This window comes from Mesoplodon bidens (genome assembly GCF_964165515.1).
Source record: "Mesoplodon bidens genome assembly, chromosome: 8".
Taxonomy (NCBI): Eukaryota; Metazoa; Chordata; class Mammalia; order Artiodactyla; family Ziphiidae; genus Mesoplodon; species Mesoplodon bidens.
The window spans coordinates 20,448,521-20,465,214 of NC_138165.1; the positions used below are offsets into that span (position 1 = coordinate 20,448,521).

Genomic DNA, 16,694 nt, shown 5'->3' on the forward strand with positions numbered 1-16,694 from the left:
TCTTTACGTTAAGTTGATTTTATAAGTAAAACAAATAGTAATAGTAATAATAAATAATAATAATATAGCTATGTAGTTTTGGTCATAGGTACAGTTTTTCCATGTTGTTGTTGCATTTTACTAGGGCAGGCTTCTGAGAAGTGTTTAGTTGGTACTTGAATAATTGAATATAATATATAGCAATAACACATTTTCCAACACTCAAGATCATATTGTGCTGGTCAAGTGACTAAGAATGCAAAAGTGAAAGCAGAGGTGGGTCAGACATGGTGTGTTCAAGCTTTGAATTCTTAATATACACCAATGCTACTTCACCTCATTAAATTTCCCCAAAAGAACACCAAGAAGCTTATTTCCAATGGTTTAATAATAGCTTAGTTTATTTTCTACCTGTTTTGAAATATCACTTCACAACCTTACACTTCTGGCAGGAAGGAGAGACAAGAAGTACGTCCACACTTGGCAGTCATTAGTTACCTACTTCACTGTGATCCCATTTTACAGATGAAGAGATTGAGAGGCTAGTGAGACTATTTGAATGTTGCTTTGATTTCTTCTCTTTTTAAGACATTGAATTTACATGCTTTTAGAGTAATTTTCTTACCAAATTAGCTTATAGATTGTCAGTGTTTCCTGAAATGAGAAAAATTAATTGCTTGAGAAAACTGAAAGGACGCTGAAGAGTTTTATTTATTGACAGTGCAAATCAAGTCAATTGAGATTAATGCTGCTCCATGTATGATTACACTGTAAACTTTACTTAGGATTATTAAGAATAAAATAGGAAGCTTGTTTTAATACTCCGTAATTTTGTTTCATTTCAGCGAAAAATGTAAGGCTAGAGGATTTACCGTGATTGTGGATGGCAGAAAATCCCAGTGGAATGTGGTGAAAACAGTAGTCTTAATGCTACAGGTAATTTTATTTTTGACTATTAGGAAGTGGTTTTATTGTACAGCAACAGGTGGGGTGATAGTGGCAAATGCATTTTGTTTGTTGGACTGTGCCCAAGCTTCTCAGCAGTGACTGAGTTCTGAAATGCACAGGTCACTATTGGATTGTTTAGATTCAATTCTTATAGGTTTTACTTGAGTAGTAAAATAAATTTCAACCTTATTCTAAAGGTTTGTAAATGACCAAAAATAATATGTCATGTTTAAGTAATTTAAACAACTAGGCCAATGAGTCTCAAAGTGTGAGGGCAGAGGTTATCAGACTCATCTGGGAGCTTTAGCACACTGTAGTAGCTGCTTCATCCCACCTCCACCCCCTCCTAATACCACAGGTAGGGAGTAGAACTGGGTAAGTCTAATCTGAAAAAGCTCCTCAGGTGGTTCTGATAGGTTTCTCCCTTCTGTTACCCTTTTTCCTTCAAAAATCACCAGGATTCATAATAGTCTTTATCTCTGATCTAGAAGAAACGTACTCGACAGCTGTGTCCTTGGGGGCTTTAGCGGCTCACAGATAAGCATTTCATAAACAGCTATGATTATAGAATCCCTGATCTGGTCCTAGTCTTATGTTTATATTTCCTTGTGCTCCTCACAAAATGTTTCTGTAATCCCTTGCACATAGTAGGTACCTAGTAAATATTTGTTGGTTTATTGTGAGAGTATTGAGGATACTGTGATCTGAACGAGAAAAATATAGTATTTGAGTGATTGAAAGGGGACAGATTGCTCTTACGTACCTGGGTTTCCTTAGAAGGGCTTGTATAGAAAGTAAGAGTTAAGTGAGTTAAATAAGAGAGATTATCTAATTTAAATGAAAGAAGGTGGAAAGGGCATTCCTGGCAGGGACACTGCACTGATCCAGTGATAGCTCAAAAATTAAGTGAATACAATGAAAGGAGCTGATGACAGGCCAGTTTTGGGGCAATATATTGGCTGTTATGTGGGATGTTGAACATTGAATTGGGTAAATATCAGTGATACTGAAGGAAAGATCAAGAATTTTAAATGAACTGGGAAATAATTGGTAGCCGCTTTAGGGTTCTGTGGAAAGGAATATAATTTAAAAATTTAAATGATAACTAGGGAGAATGATTCTTAATGGTTTATTTTTTATTTGTGATAATTAGGAAAAAGAAATTCAAGGGATGGGAACTGGTAATTTCAGTTTTTAGTTTTAGTGCTTAGTATGGTTCAAGTACTGTGCACTAAGCTTGCTGTATAAATGATCTCATTTAATTTCATCCTCACAAACTTGGGAGGCAGGTTCTACGATCCTCAAAGGTCTTCAAGGATTTTAAGTAATGTACCCAGGTTCTCGTGGTGAACATGGGAGAGAGTCACGATTGGAACTTGGCACAACCTAAGCCCCAGGTTTTTATCCTTTAAAAGTGTACATTTACCAGTGGGGATGTATCTGAGGTAGTTCCCAAATTATCTCCCCATTACCTTATTCTTAACTGGTTGGCCTGAACCTTCATCATTAGAATCACTCCTTTGGGTTGGAAAGGACAGAGGTTCCAGTGGATCAGTTTTTAAGGGAACACAGATTGGTGTCCCATAATAACTTTTTCTGTCAAATATGTTCCCAGCACTTTTGTATTCCAAACCCTGAAGATGAACTCTTCTCTGTACGAGTTGTTAAAATAACTATTAGATGAGAAATCCATTAATTATGACCTTGTGTTCTTCCATTCAACTGTGTCACAGATGAGCTGTTTGGGACTTGCTGTTTGAATTGGACTTTGATCAGTGGCACTTTTGAAGAACAATCAATGGATGATTTAATCCCCTCTTGCGATTTCTTTTCTGATAGGTATTTTAACAACTTTTGGACTTATTAATAGTTAAGATTTTCAGAAGTTGCAATGGCCTGTTGTTTGCTCCTAGTCAAACAGTATCTACATACAAAGTTATTCATTGCTTTTATTTCAGAAGGTACTGGTACTGGCTGTTTGGGAGCCCAGAGCTTAGTGCTGGCTCTGCCTGTAACAAATATTCTCTAAAATGAGTGGCTTGGTTTCTCTTGTTTCTCACAGCTTTAATACGCGATGATTTTGAAATAATATTCTAACACAATCAACATATAAATAAACCTCATTCTACCCTAAATTTCCCAGCCCCTTTGATAAAAGTTTTGATAACACTGAAGTTTTTTTTTAACTTTATTCACAACCCAGTCATTGCAGGAGGCGCTAGATTTGTGATGTGCACAGTGACATGTTTAAATTGAAAAGTTTCCTATTTTCCCCTAATCAATACTTATTATTATAATTATATAACATTATTATTATTCAGTAGTGCCATTTATGGTCTAGAATAGTGGTTGGCCACTATTTTATAAATAGAGTTTATAAATAGAGTTTGATTGTTTACATATTGTTTATGGCAGCTTTCATACTATGTGGACAGAATTGAAATAGTTGCAACAGAGACTGTATAGCCTGCAAAGCCTAAAATATTTATTATCTGGACCTTCAGAAAGAATTTACTGACCCCCGGTCTAGAACATTTGGAATGGTACGGTAGAACTTTAGCGTCAGACCGACCTGGCTTCTAATCCAGTGCCATCCCTCACAACTCTGTTCCCTTGGACAAGTTACTTTAGTTCTCTCAAGCTCAGTTTACTTTTCTGTAAAATTGGAAGGATGAGATCCACTTGTTAATGTGAATTCATTTATTCAACAAAGATTTATGGAGTATCTTCTATATGTCAGGCACTGTCATAGGCTCTGGAGATATAGGAGTAACATTATAGATAAGGTACCCGCCATTGGGAAGCCTATATTCTGTTTGAGGAGTCAGACAATAAGCAGTTAGGCGAATTACTAAGTAATGTAACATCATATAAGGATAAATGCTATGTAGAAAAATAAATTGGTGAAAAGAGACTGAGTCAGATGCTGCTACTTTAGATAGGGTGGTCAGAGAAGGTCTCTCTGAAGAGGGAATATTTGAGTAGAATCCTAAATAAACTGAGGAAGTACTCCTAGGTATAGGGCAAAGAACATTCCAGGTAGAGGAAACATCAAGGGCAAAGTCCTGAACTGGGAGCAGACTTGTCACATTCTAGGAGCAGCAAGAACATCAGTGTGGCTGTGTTAGAGGAGTGAGCTGAGAGGGGAGAGGTGTGAGATGAGGTCTGAGGTCATGGAACCCTGAGCTTGGAGGGCCTTCTTGGCCTTGGTAAGGGGTTTGAATTTTATTCTGAGCATGAGAAAACGTGAAGCAGGGAGGCCTGCTAAGAGGGTATTTCAAAAGGCTGACTAGTCTGGGAGTGTTAGCAGTGTAGGTGGTAAAAATGGGTAAGTTTAATTAAGATATATTTTAAAGATAAACTTCATGGGACTTGTTGATAAAATATATGTGGAATATATGTTAAACTCAGTAAATGTTAATTTCCATTCTTTAGATGATATGAATAACTGCATCTAGTAAATGTGAAATTGTATTTGTCGAGGTTTAGCTTTGTCCTCTTCTTCAAGTTAATAGTCACGCAGAATCTTGACCTTTTTGCATAATGGCTGGTAAGAAACTTATTTTGTGAGAATATTGATTTATGTTATTGGAGGAAATTCTCTAAGATGATTGTGTTATAAAAAATGTTTTTCATGTCATAGAAAAACCAAATTTAATAATTTCTCAACTAAAAATTATCTTGCAGCTTAAATAGATTCCTGTTAGAGAGATTCAGTAAAATACAAAAATAATTCACATGTACTGTCTGTATTACATTGTTTTTTGAAATCTTCTCTGAATCAGCTTGTCTTTCAAGTATTTCTGTATTGCCATGTACATTTTGAAGTTTACAGTATTGCTTCTATTTTATTATTTTAATTATTTTCCAAAGGTCTCCTAATTACTCAGCCTAATCATGAATATCTAATATTTATAACTTTAATAAATTATTCATTTTACATGTATAATTTGTAATTTTTTTTGTATTCTATAGAATGTTGTTCCAGCTGAAGTGTCCCTTGTTTGTGTAGTGAAGCCAGATGAATTCTGGGATAAGAAAGTAACACATTTTTGTTTTTGGAAGGAAAAGGACAGACTTGGCTTTGAGGTAAATATACTCTATAAAAAAATAGAAGTGTGTTATATCTTTAAAAACAGCATTTTGCTGGTATTATTTTGTTTGTTCAGCGTTGGATACTAAGAAGTGCTTATGCAATGCTCAATCAGTGCCTAAGTAATGATTAATATTTAGTCAGCATTCACATACTTGTTGAATGAATTATGATTCTTTGTCAAGGCCACAAATGCTTTCTTGTTTTCATTTTCATCACTTTTTGTGAATCTTTGGAATAAATAGAAGCTTTTTATTAAAAACATTTTTAGGGACTTCCCTAAAAATCTGACATACTGTGTGGCACAGCCAAAAATAAATAAATAAATGAAAATAAAAACATTTTTATTACATTACCAAGAAGACATTTAACTAATACTAGGAAATCCTAGACATTTAGAAATTGAAGTTAGAGCCTATTTTGTATGATGTCATAATTATTTCTTAGTATCTGGTTTGGTTTTGATACATGAACACAGTTATCCATCCTTTCCTATTGGCATTACTCTCTCCCTCTTACTTTTCTTATGTGAAAGCTTGGTTGACCCCTGAACAACATGGGTTTGAACTAGACAGGTCCACTTACAAGTAGATTTTTACAGTCAGCCCTCCCTATTTTTGGGTTTAACATCCACAGATACAGAGGGCCAACTGTATTCATTGTACTTTGCCATTTTATATAAGGGAATTGAGCACCTGTGGGTTTTGGTATCCATGGTGTTTCCTAGAACCAATCCCTTGTGGATACTGAGGGAGGGCTATACATATTATTGTAGATCAGAAAGAAGTCCTAAGATGGAATACAAATTTAAACAATTCAGTCATATTTTTCCTTCCACAGCCTATTAATCCCAGCTTCCTAGTAGGAGAGTTGATAGATACTAAACTTTACATTAGTTAAAGTGTGGAAGCACTGAAGGGTGCAAAACCTAACTCAACCCTGTAGAATCTAGCCTTGGAATGTTTACAGGAGTCAGACAATAAAGACTCATTGTGGACTTTGCCAGACTACAGTAGTCATTTTTATTTTCAGTAAAGTCAGTTTTTATTTGCTATGGAGGAAAAGTCTCCAAGGTGTCTTAGATAAAGATTTAAGAAAATCTAGGGCTTCCCTGGTGGCGCAGTGGTTGAGAGTCCACCTGCCGATGCAGGGGACACGGGTTCGTGCCCCAGTCCGGGAAGGTCCCACATGCCGCGGAGCGGCTGGGCACGTGAGCCATGGCCGCTGAGCCTGCGCGTCCGGAGCCCGTGCTCCACAATGGGAGAGGCTGCAACAGTGAGAGGCTCGTGTACTGCAAAAAAAAAAAAAAAAAAAATCTAGTTAAAAGTTTTTAAATGAGGTAGTACAAAGTGTCTCTAAAACGTGTGATTTTTTTCTGCACTTAAAAAAAAGTTAACTGCAGTAAAATTCATCCATTTTAGTGTACAGTTCTGAGAGTTCTGACAAACACAAACCGGTCTGTAACCATCACCATAATCAAGAAACTAAGGAATATTTCATTATTCCAGAAATTCTCTAATGTTCTTCTTAAGTCAACTCCTTCTTCCATCTTTAGTCCCTGACAACCACTGATCTGTTTTATGTTCCTGTGGTTTTTGCCTTTTCCAGAATGCCATGTAACTGGAATGATAAAGTACCTAGCATTTTTAATCTGCTTCTTTCACATATGCATTTGCATTTGGGATTCATCCATGTTGTTGGATGTACTGGTAGTTCCTTTATTATTGCTGAGTAGTAATCCACTATGTAGATGTACCACAGTCTGTTTATCCATTCCCCAGTTGAAGGACATTTGGGGTTGTTTTCAGTTTTTGGTGATTATAGATAAAGTCACTGTAAACATCTGTATAGGCTTTTGTGTGAAGTTTTTATTTTAAGAGATAAAATACCTAGGAGTGGGATTCTTGGGTCATATGGTAAGTGTATGTTTAATTTTATAAGAAACTTCCAAATTGACAGTTTCAAGGTGGCTGTATCATTTTGCATTCCCACAGGCATAGTGTGAAAGTTCCAGCTGCATCTTTGTCAGCACTTAGCATTGTCAGGTTTTCTTTGTTTTTAAATTATAGTTACTCTAGTAGGTGTGTAGAGGTATCTCAGTGTGGTTTTAACGTGCATTTCTCTAATGATTAATGACGTGAGTATATTTTCAAGTGCTTGTTTGCCATCCATGTACCTTCTTTGGTGGTGTCTATTCAATTCTACCCAATTTTTAAAAAAGAATTAAGGCTTTTTGTTTTCTTATTATTGAATTTTGAGAGTTATTTATATATTTTGGATAGAAATCCTTTATCAGATATGTCGTTTGCAAAAACTGCATCCCCATCTGTTGTTCACTTTTTCATTCTTTTAACAGCATTTTTAAAGAAGTTTTTAACTTTGATGAAGTCTGATTTTTAAATTTTTCTTTTATGAATTAGGCTTTTGGTATCATAGCTGAGAAATCTTTGCCTAGTCCAAGGTCACAAAGATTTTCTCTCATGTTTTGTTTTAGATGTTGTATAATTTTAGGTTTTATATTTAGATCTATCCATTTTGAGTTTATATTTGTATAAATTATAGTCTGACAATATGTATTTTATGATTGCAGTTATTTTAAGTTTGTTAAGGTTTGGTTTTTGACCCAGTATATGCTCTATCTTGGTGATTTCCTTATGCACATGTGTTCTCCATGTACTGTGCATGTGTATTCTGCTGTTGTGGGTGATCTGTAATTGTCAAGATTGTTCATAGTGTTGTTCAGGTCTTCTATAGTCTTTGTAATATTCTGTCCACTTATTCTATCAATTACTGAAAGAGGAATATTGCATTCTTCAACTATAATTGTGGATTTATTTCTCATTTCTATGTTTTTTCTTCATGTATTTTTAAGTTCTTCTGTTGAGTTCATAGATTTAAAATCATTATGTCTTCTTACTGAGTTGACCAGTTTATCATTTCATTATTAAATGTCCCTTTTTTATCCATGATAATAATCTGGTTCTGAGGTGTACATTGTCTGATACTAATGTAGCTACTCCAGCTTCCTTTGACTACTGTTTGCATATTGTATCTTTTTCTATATTACCTGTTTACATATCATCTATTTACCTATTTCTTTACATTTAAAGTGGATTTTTTATAAGTATAGTATAGTTGGATCTTGTTTTCATATCCAGTCTGACAATCTGTCTTTTCATTGGTTTATGAGACCATTTATATTTAATGTAATTATTAATATGGTTGGATTAAAATCTTCCGCCTTGCTAGATTTTATGTATTTTTTTCTTTTTCTGCCTTCTTTTGGATTGAGTATTTTTATGATTACATTTTATCTCCATTATTGACTGGTAATTTATATCTCTTCAGTATTTTTTTCCAGTGGTTGCCCTAGGTTTACAATATACATCTTTTATTAACAGAGTCTTATCTTCAAATAATATACCACTTAACACTGATAATTCCTTAATACAGTATATCTCTAATACTTTCCTTCCATTGTTTACATACATTTTACTTTTACTATAGTGTAAGCACACAATATATTGCTACTGTTTTTGCTATAGTCTCTTGTCTTTTATAGCAATTAAAATAATAAAAAATGAATTTCATATTTACCTTCATTTATGACATTTCCAGTGTTCTTCATTTTTTTTAATTAAACATTTCTTTACTACAAACTTTTACTTTGCTAATATGTGTTGTGAATGATCATAAGATACATTTAACATATAGCGTTTCCCATACTTAGTTTTCCCCAGGGTTCTTCCTTTGGGAAGCATCTCCTGGAAGTATGGTTGCTCACAACACCCAGTGTTCTTCATTTCTTTTCAGCTTTTTGGTTGGTATATTCCTTCTGCCTAAAGAACTTCCTTTAAAAATATCTTACATTGCAGGTCTGTTGGCATTGAGTTTTCTCAGATTTTGTTTACCTGAAAAAAGTCTTTATTTCAGTTTTGAAAGTTATGTTCTGTCGGTATAGACTTTTCTTTCATTGTTTGTTTGATTTTTTTCTTTTAGCACATTAACTGTATCACACCGTTGCCTTCTCATTTCCTTGGTTTCTGAGGAGAACTCTACTATTATTTGTAACTTTGGTCCCCTATATGTTATATATCTTTTATCTTCCTTGTCCACCTTCAAGATTTTTGCTTTGTTTTTGGTTTTCAGCAAAATATGAAAATTTTTTTCAAATCTAGACATTTTGTAATGTCTAGACATGTTTTATTTGGTGTTAATTCTGTTTGTTGTTTGCTGCACTTCTTGGATCTCTGGTTTGACTTCTGCTATCACTTTTGGAAAATTCTTAGACATTTTCATTTCAAATATTTCCTCTGCCCCATTTTGTTTTTCTACGCCTTCTAACCTCCAATTGCATGTATGTTAGACCATTTGAAAATTTCTCACCATTCTAGATTAGTGCTCTATTTTTTTTTTCTTTTTGTGTTTCAGTTTGGGTATTTTCTGTTGATCCATTTTCAAGTTCACTGTTTGTTTCCTTGGCTATGTTGAGTTTATTAATGAGCCAGTTGTAAATGCACTTTATCTCTTTTACCATGTTTTTGGTTTGTAGCATTTCTACTGGATTCTTATGGTTTCTGTCTCTTTGCTGTAATCCCCATCTGTTTTGCATGTTGTCTTGCAGTTCTTCCATGAGAACTGTTAGCATATATCATAGTTATCTTAAATTCCATACCTAATAGTTCCAATATCTGGGTCTGTCTTACTCTAGTTATGTTGTTTGGGTTTTTTTCCTGACAGTGGGTTGTTTTCTTTCTTGCTTTTTGTATGTTGGGTGTTGGACATCTTGTTTAGGACAGTAAAGACTGAGATAAATCGTATTTTTGCCTGCACATGGACCCATCTTGGTTTGTGCTAGGATTTTAGTGGGGCAGGGGAGGGGTTGATTTAGGCTAGCCAGGAGTTGAATTGGCTTTGGCTTTTGTTGTTGCTCTTCTTTTCCTCAGTGTATCACAGGCTTTAGATTCCTCTAGAGTTAGTGTTTGTCTCACACTCAGCTGTAGTTCTTTCCTTTGCACCTGTACCTTAGAAAAGGTCTCTCTTTGCACTGTTGACCCTCCTCAGGAATAGAGTGCTGTTACTTGTTACTCAGTGTTTGTCGGTAGGGCATTTTCTGTTGTTCTGATTCAGCCTCAGTCTTAGGCAGGCTCTGTGACCCAAGGTCTAGGGAATAGGGCCCTCTTCCCCAGCTTTAGGAGGCCTATGGTAGTCTGGGCTCATAATATATTCCTGCCTCCATTGGGATAGAGGGCCTGTCTTTCCCCTTCCTATATCAACAGTGGGGTTTTATTTGTGCTCTAAGGTCATCCAGGCTTGCTGCCTTCCCTCGGGACCTGAAGGTTTTTGTTCTCTAGGGGAGAAAGAGTTGAAGAATCTGGGCTGTGCTTCAGCTTCATGCCTTTACAGTGGTTGGTGGTTGCTGTTCCCTTCCCCCAGACCTGTTTTGAAGTTTCTTATCCTCCCTACCCCCATTCTTTCTTATGAGTCCCTGGGAGGTCTGTGGAGAAGAGTCTACAAGTGAGTTTGAATTCTTCTTGTATCTTTGCTTCCCACAGGTTCTATGCTTTCATACTAAACCACATGTGGCCTTAAGCAATTCATTAAAAACTTTAGCTGAATTCTTACCTGGCTTGTATCATACCTGGTATTTTCCCCAGGTAAGCAAGTGCTCCAGCTCCATGTGTCCTTGGATTTCATCTCTCCTTAGATTTCAGGTTAATTGGTTTTCCTGTGGACTTACAACTCTCTGATGGGTTCAAGAAAAGTTGTCATTTTTCAGATTAATATGCATTATTTTGTTGTTGTAAGGATTGGAACAATGCTCTTTCCATCTTTCTACATATCCTAAGCAGAAGACAGTTGTTTTGTTGTTCAGTTTTATCTTGCAAACTTTTGTCATTGGTTGACTTGACTGTGATGTAGACTTATTAGAAGCTGTGTGCCAGCAGTGTAAGGGAAGGCAGCCCTGGCTGCTGGATTATGTTAGGAAAGGTGTTACCCTGATTGCTGGATAGGAAGCTGCATACCAAGGAGGAGAATCAAAAGTGTAGTGAGGGAAGAAAGCAAAAGCTGAATGTAGGAGGCCTGGATGTTGCCATGGTGAATGAGTATTTCATACAGGCAGCGAAGTCTACCTTTCATGCCAGGGGCATGCAGGAAATGTTGCTCTGAAGGAATGCAGTGTACGGAGCCCAGTGGTTCAGAAACTAACTCTGTGAACTCCAAATAGAAGCAAAGATCCTTTTTGTGAGGAACCTGTCACATCCTGCTTAGGTGTGTGCATCTGATCAGAAACGTATGCCTAGTTGGGTCTCATGCTATATGAATTTGTAGTGGCTAAATACCTTGCATCTTGGAGGAAAAAATGGAAGACAGAGAATTCCTGTCTGCCTTGAACTGATATCATAGATTGATGTTTTAAGACTCAGATGTTAAAGCTTCTTCTGTCATTATATTTTCTTTTAGAGAGATTCAGTTAGAATATTCTTCTCAAGTAAATAAGCACTAGACACTTATTTAAAAGCCTAATGTCCTAATGAGACGAGAGTAATTTCAAATGCTGGCTAATATACCGCCAAACATAATCAGCTTTAAGGGGCAACTCAACACCAGCCATTTAAATGATACTTAGAGTTATATATATTTAAATTCAATATAGATGTTTATTTGATTAATAATTATTTTCCTTGATATTATTTTGGATCATTTGGGCTGTTGTAATTAAGCCTATGTTTTTGTATATATTCTAAATATTTTTAAAAGGATAACTTTGTTATGAGTACTGGTGTTCCTGTAAGCAAAAGTTTGTGTTTTACCTTATTGAATTACTCATAACAAAGACTTATTACTAGCTGTCCACAATATTCATCAAATAAACACCCAGGGGCCTCCCTGGTGGCGCAGTGGTTGAGAGTCTGCCTGCCGATGCAGGGGATACGGGTTCGTGCCCCGGTCTGGGAGGATCCCATATGCCGCGGAGCGGCTGGGCCCGTGAGCCATGGCCGCTGGGCCTGCGTGTCCGGAGCCTGTGCTCCGCGGCGGGAGAGGCCACAGCAGTGAGAGGCCCGCATACCGCAAAAAGAAAAAAAAATAAAAAAATAAAAAATAAATAAACACCCAGTTGTCATTTTAATGACAACCTGTTCCCATGATTTCACATTTTCTTGCCTATCATCCTCTCTAAATTCTTTCTTCTAGATGGGCTTCCTCTTGTTCACTTCCCTAATGTTTTTCATCAGCAACTGAATATTCCTTTCTCATTGGTCACCTAAATGTTTCTTTATATATCCTTCTTGTCTCTGAAATTGATACCTACCTGTTCATTTTCCTTTTTAGCAACTCAGATATTCCAGTACTTTCTGACCTTCAGCAACATTATACCTGGTGGCTTTGATACCTTTTGCTGGTTAGATAATAGTATCTATAGTCTGTCTAATGACAAGGTAAAATTGAAGTAGTACTGGCGTTAACCTTATCCTCAAATTGAGAAAGTAATAATCAAAATGATCTCACCTTCTCATTCTTGATTGTCATTCATGATAGTCAAAGTGTTTTTTTTTTTACTGGTAATGATAACAAGCCACCATTCTAAGTTGTTTTCTTCTCTTACCTCGTCTTATTACTACATCTGATCCTGTTCTCTTTTTGAGGCCATACTAATGTTAGGATCTAGAACCAAAGACTTCCTTCATGTTTCTCTGTCAAGAATACCCGTGGCTCCATCTCTTCTGACTTCTTTGTAGTTTTTGCAGAAAGTTATTTCCTTTAGTGAGAAAAAGATCCTTCCACAAACAGATATAAGCAGACATACACTTTGAAATAGTATGTGTATAACACATACACATGAATCTGTACTAAGCACACAGAGATATATACAAAGACACATTTTCATTTTAGATCTTGCACACACATTGTTAGCATAAATAAAATAAAAAAATAAAACATCTGAGTGCCTACAGAGTGAAAGGTTCAGTGTTAGGTTCTTTGGGAATGTTTCATTAGGAGAGGATAAGTGTTTTAGTTACAGATGGAAGAGTGGGAGTAAAGGAGAAATAAGTTTTAAGTCTTTTTGTAAATTGAATTCCAGAAAACCTTCATAGATGTTTTGATTAACGGCCATATGATAAATATCTTTCTCCTCAAACTTGCTGAACAATGCTGTGTGCTAGTTAATAAATACTGTGGCTTAGTTCAATTTGTCTTGTCTTAACCTCTCTAACATATATAAAATAAAGGAAAAAGCAATATTTATGTAGGACTTTACTATATTAAAAATATTATGTTTTTTTTATTTCCTTTGAAAAGACTTGGCAAAAACTCATATAGGTAGTGGTCCTTTTCCCTCCTTTTTGTAGTTTCTCCATTTTACTCTGGTTCTGTTTGTGCTTGTTACTAGGTTTCAGATTTCCCTGGAAATAGATCTGAAATTTATATTTCTGATTATTAAAATGATAGCTGCTTTGAATCTAACCAATAAACGTTTTCTTCAAGAATTTAATTGTATCCATACATATTAGGATATTCATGGAGGTGGATATTTGAAGATAATTAACAATTGCTTACTAGATAAAAATTAGAATATAATCCCCACCACATCCCTGAACAGATAAGATAAAGCATATATTACAGTGTGATTTTCATAAGGGTAAAATCATGACTCCCATGTAAATATAAAATAAGTGTAAATTAAACATATTATGCAAATCATTAACTAATGAAGTTATCAGTAATTCGTGAGGTGTGGTTCAAAGAGCATTTGAAGAATTTAGGATTTTTATAGGCAGATAAGATTGCCAAATTAGATACAAAACTAGTTAATGTCCTGCAGATCCATAAATTCTAAACTTCGAGGTTCTCTGTTATCCTACTGGACAGAAATTTATTTACTGCACAGATCATAAATTATTTGCATTTCTTCTGGACAAAATCTAAAAGTTAACCCTTGTCCCTACAGATGTTAGTACCTATTGATTAGTCTGTAGAAAGTCAGTCGAAGGCACGAGCTCAGCACTGCATGAACTAACACCCAGTATTACCTTTTGACCGTTCCCTAAGATTTAGATAGTTTTTCAGATATGTGAATTATATTTTTTATAGGATTATATTTTGTAAAATTTGAATTTGGACATTAGTGACATACTGAACATTCATATCACTGCAGAATAATAGAAACTACTTTCTGAAGTTTGATACTATGATTTTCATATCAATCTCTCTTTAAGCTTTGTATTCCTAGCCAGGACTAGTGTTTTTTTAGTGTTTTCTCATATTATTTTCCAAATTGTTAAATGCTTAAAGGAAGACTTCATTTAAAAAAATATTCCCCTTTTTAAAAATATAAGCAATTTTTTTCATTTAAAATGCATTATTTTTTTTTACTTTATACCTTTTGACCCCCTTCACCCATTTCTTCCACCCCCCCACCCCACCTCTGGCAACCACCAAGCTGTTCTCTGTATTTATGAGCTTGTTTTTGTTTTTGTTTGCTAATTTTTAAGATCCCACATATAAGAGATGCTATTTTTCTTTCTCCTTCTGATTTAACCAGGAGGTGCAGAGGTTTTGGAGGAAGCTCCGTGCTGTTTTCCATAGTGGCTGCACCAGTTTACATTCCCACCAGCAATGTACAAGGGTTCTGTTTTCTCCACATTCTTGCCAACACGTGTTATTTCTTGTCTATTTGATAATAGCCATTCTAGCAAGTGTGAGATTATATCTCATTGTAGTTTTGATTTGCATTTCCTGATGATTAATGATGTTGAACCTGTTGGCCATCTTTATGTCTTCTTTGGAAAATACCTGTTCAGATTTTCTACCCATATTTTAATCGAATGTTTGCTTTTTTGCTATTAAGGTGTATGAGTTCTTTATACATTTTAGATATTAGTCCCTTATCAGATATATGATTTCTAAATACTGTCTCCCATTCAGTTGGTTGCCTTTTCATTTTGTTGATAGTTCCCTTTGCTGTGCAGAAGCTTTTTAGTATGATGTATTCCCACTTATTTATTTTTGCTTTTGTTGCTTTTGCTTTCGGTGTCAGATTAAAAAAAAATCAGTGCCAAGACCTCTGTCAAGGAACTTACAGCATATGTTTTCTTCCAGGAGTTTTAAGGTTTCAGGTCTTAACGTTGAAATCTTTAAACCATTTTGAGTTAATTTAATTGAGTTTAAAATCTTTCTAATATTATCAGTTGACTAGTTAGTTGGAGATCTGTCAGTCATTCAAGATTTATCACTCAGCTAGAAATCGTAAATGATACGGTGGTTTTATTTTAAATGAAACACCCGTCAATAACAGAAACCATAAAATTCACTGATATTTGTTATATATAACAACTTAATAAGGAGCATAAGAATGGTAATCCTGAAAATTTGCCTCAAGACAATTATCCCCAGATGAATAAATTGTACTCATTTCATCAAAATTATTTCAATATCATAATGTCTTTAGTACTCTAAAAATTATGGTAAAAAAGATAGTATATAATGTGATTAAATCGAATTTGGATCTTCATTTATGGGGAATGAAAGACTTCCTACACAGTCAGTGAGTTGTCTACCAGGCCAGGCTTGCAGACATTTTCTCATATATAGTTGCTTAAAAAGAAATGTAAAAATTATAAAAATAAACCAGCTGGATTTTTTTTTTAAGTGTAAAAGTTAAATTTCAAAGATCAGGTTATAAAAATAGCTTCCCCCTCTGTTTTTGATGGCATAATACCATTTTTCATCCTTATTTATATGTAGTCTTAAAATCCAACATGAAAGTACATAGTTTTGAAAATGATTTACAATTCATTCTGTATGTTAACATAACTATTTTAAAATTAAAGATTATGACTTCCATTTGTAGATGGGAAGAGCCAGAATTGGTCTTTCTTTTACCTTGGTATATGTTAAGATGGTATTATGAAGTCCACTTTAATTCAGTATTTTATAGTATTAATAATTTAGTGAATTCTTTTTTTAAACTTAAAACAAGCTCATTGTATATTCTATATTATGTTCTGGGAAAAAGTGATAAAATGCTGTAGAATGATATAAGATTTTCATACCTGTTTGGGAAGTACTGCTTTAGAGTGATGCAGTGGACTGTTTTCTAAAATGTACAGTACCTTTGGAAAATGTATTATTTTAAGTATTTTTTGAAAAAAATGAAATGTTGAGTTCATGGTTCCATCTTCTCCACAAGCAAGGCATTGTGTGATTTTTAAGGAGATTTGCTTTTGAGCTAGAAAAATGGTCTTCCTATCAATTAACCACTTAATTAGAGTAGATGACAATGTCAATAGATATTTGGAAGTTTTATAGTAGATAATAAACAACTGACTATAATGTTTAAATGAATATTCTAATGCCTAGAGTCTTTTTGTACTTTTTAATATTTTTGCTCTAATTCAGAGTGTTATTTCTTATTCGTTAAGGAGTCACTTAACTAAAGATTCTAGCTTTTTCTATAGCTTTGGAAAATATTTCTTTAGAATTTTCAGCAGTTATGTCATTATTTCTGTGTTTTCATATTTAGAATCATAGGTGAAAAGGGGTCAGACATAATACATGTAACCTCAATATTATGTTTTAGACTCTTATTTTCTAGTTTTGTTTTTAATTTTGGTGATCATTGCATTGGGGGACTGGATTTTTTATTTATCATTTTTTTCCTCTTTGCCGG

The 16,694-nt window shown here is 34.7% G+C and overlaps 1 protein-coding gene across 8 annotated transcripts in view; it reads left to right on the forward strand.

Annotated features, from left to right (window-relative positions):
• The window catches only part of SESTD1 (SEC14 and spectrin domain containing 1), a 140,256-nt gene that overhangs the window by 59,876 nt on the left and 63,686 nt on the right, over positions 1–16,694 (forward strand). For all 8 annotated transcript variants that reach the window (XM_081241861.1, XM_081241860.1, XM_081241864.1 and 5 more), the window contains 2 exons: positions 825–915; positions 4,903–5,016. In XM_081241861.1, coding sequence (XP_081097987.1) covers positions 825–915; positions 4,903–5,016 — 205 coding nt within the window. The remainder of the gene's footprint in view (positions 1–824; positions 916–4,902; positions 5,017–16,694) is intronic.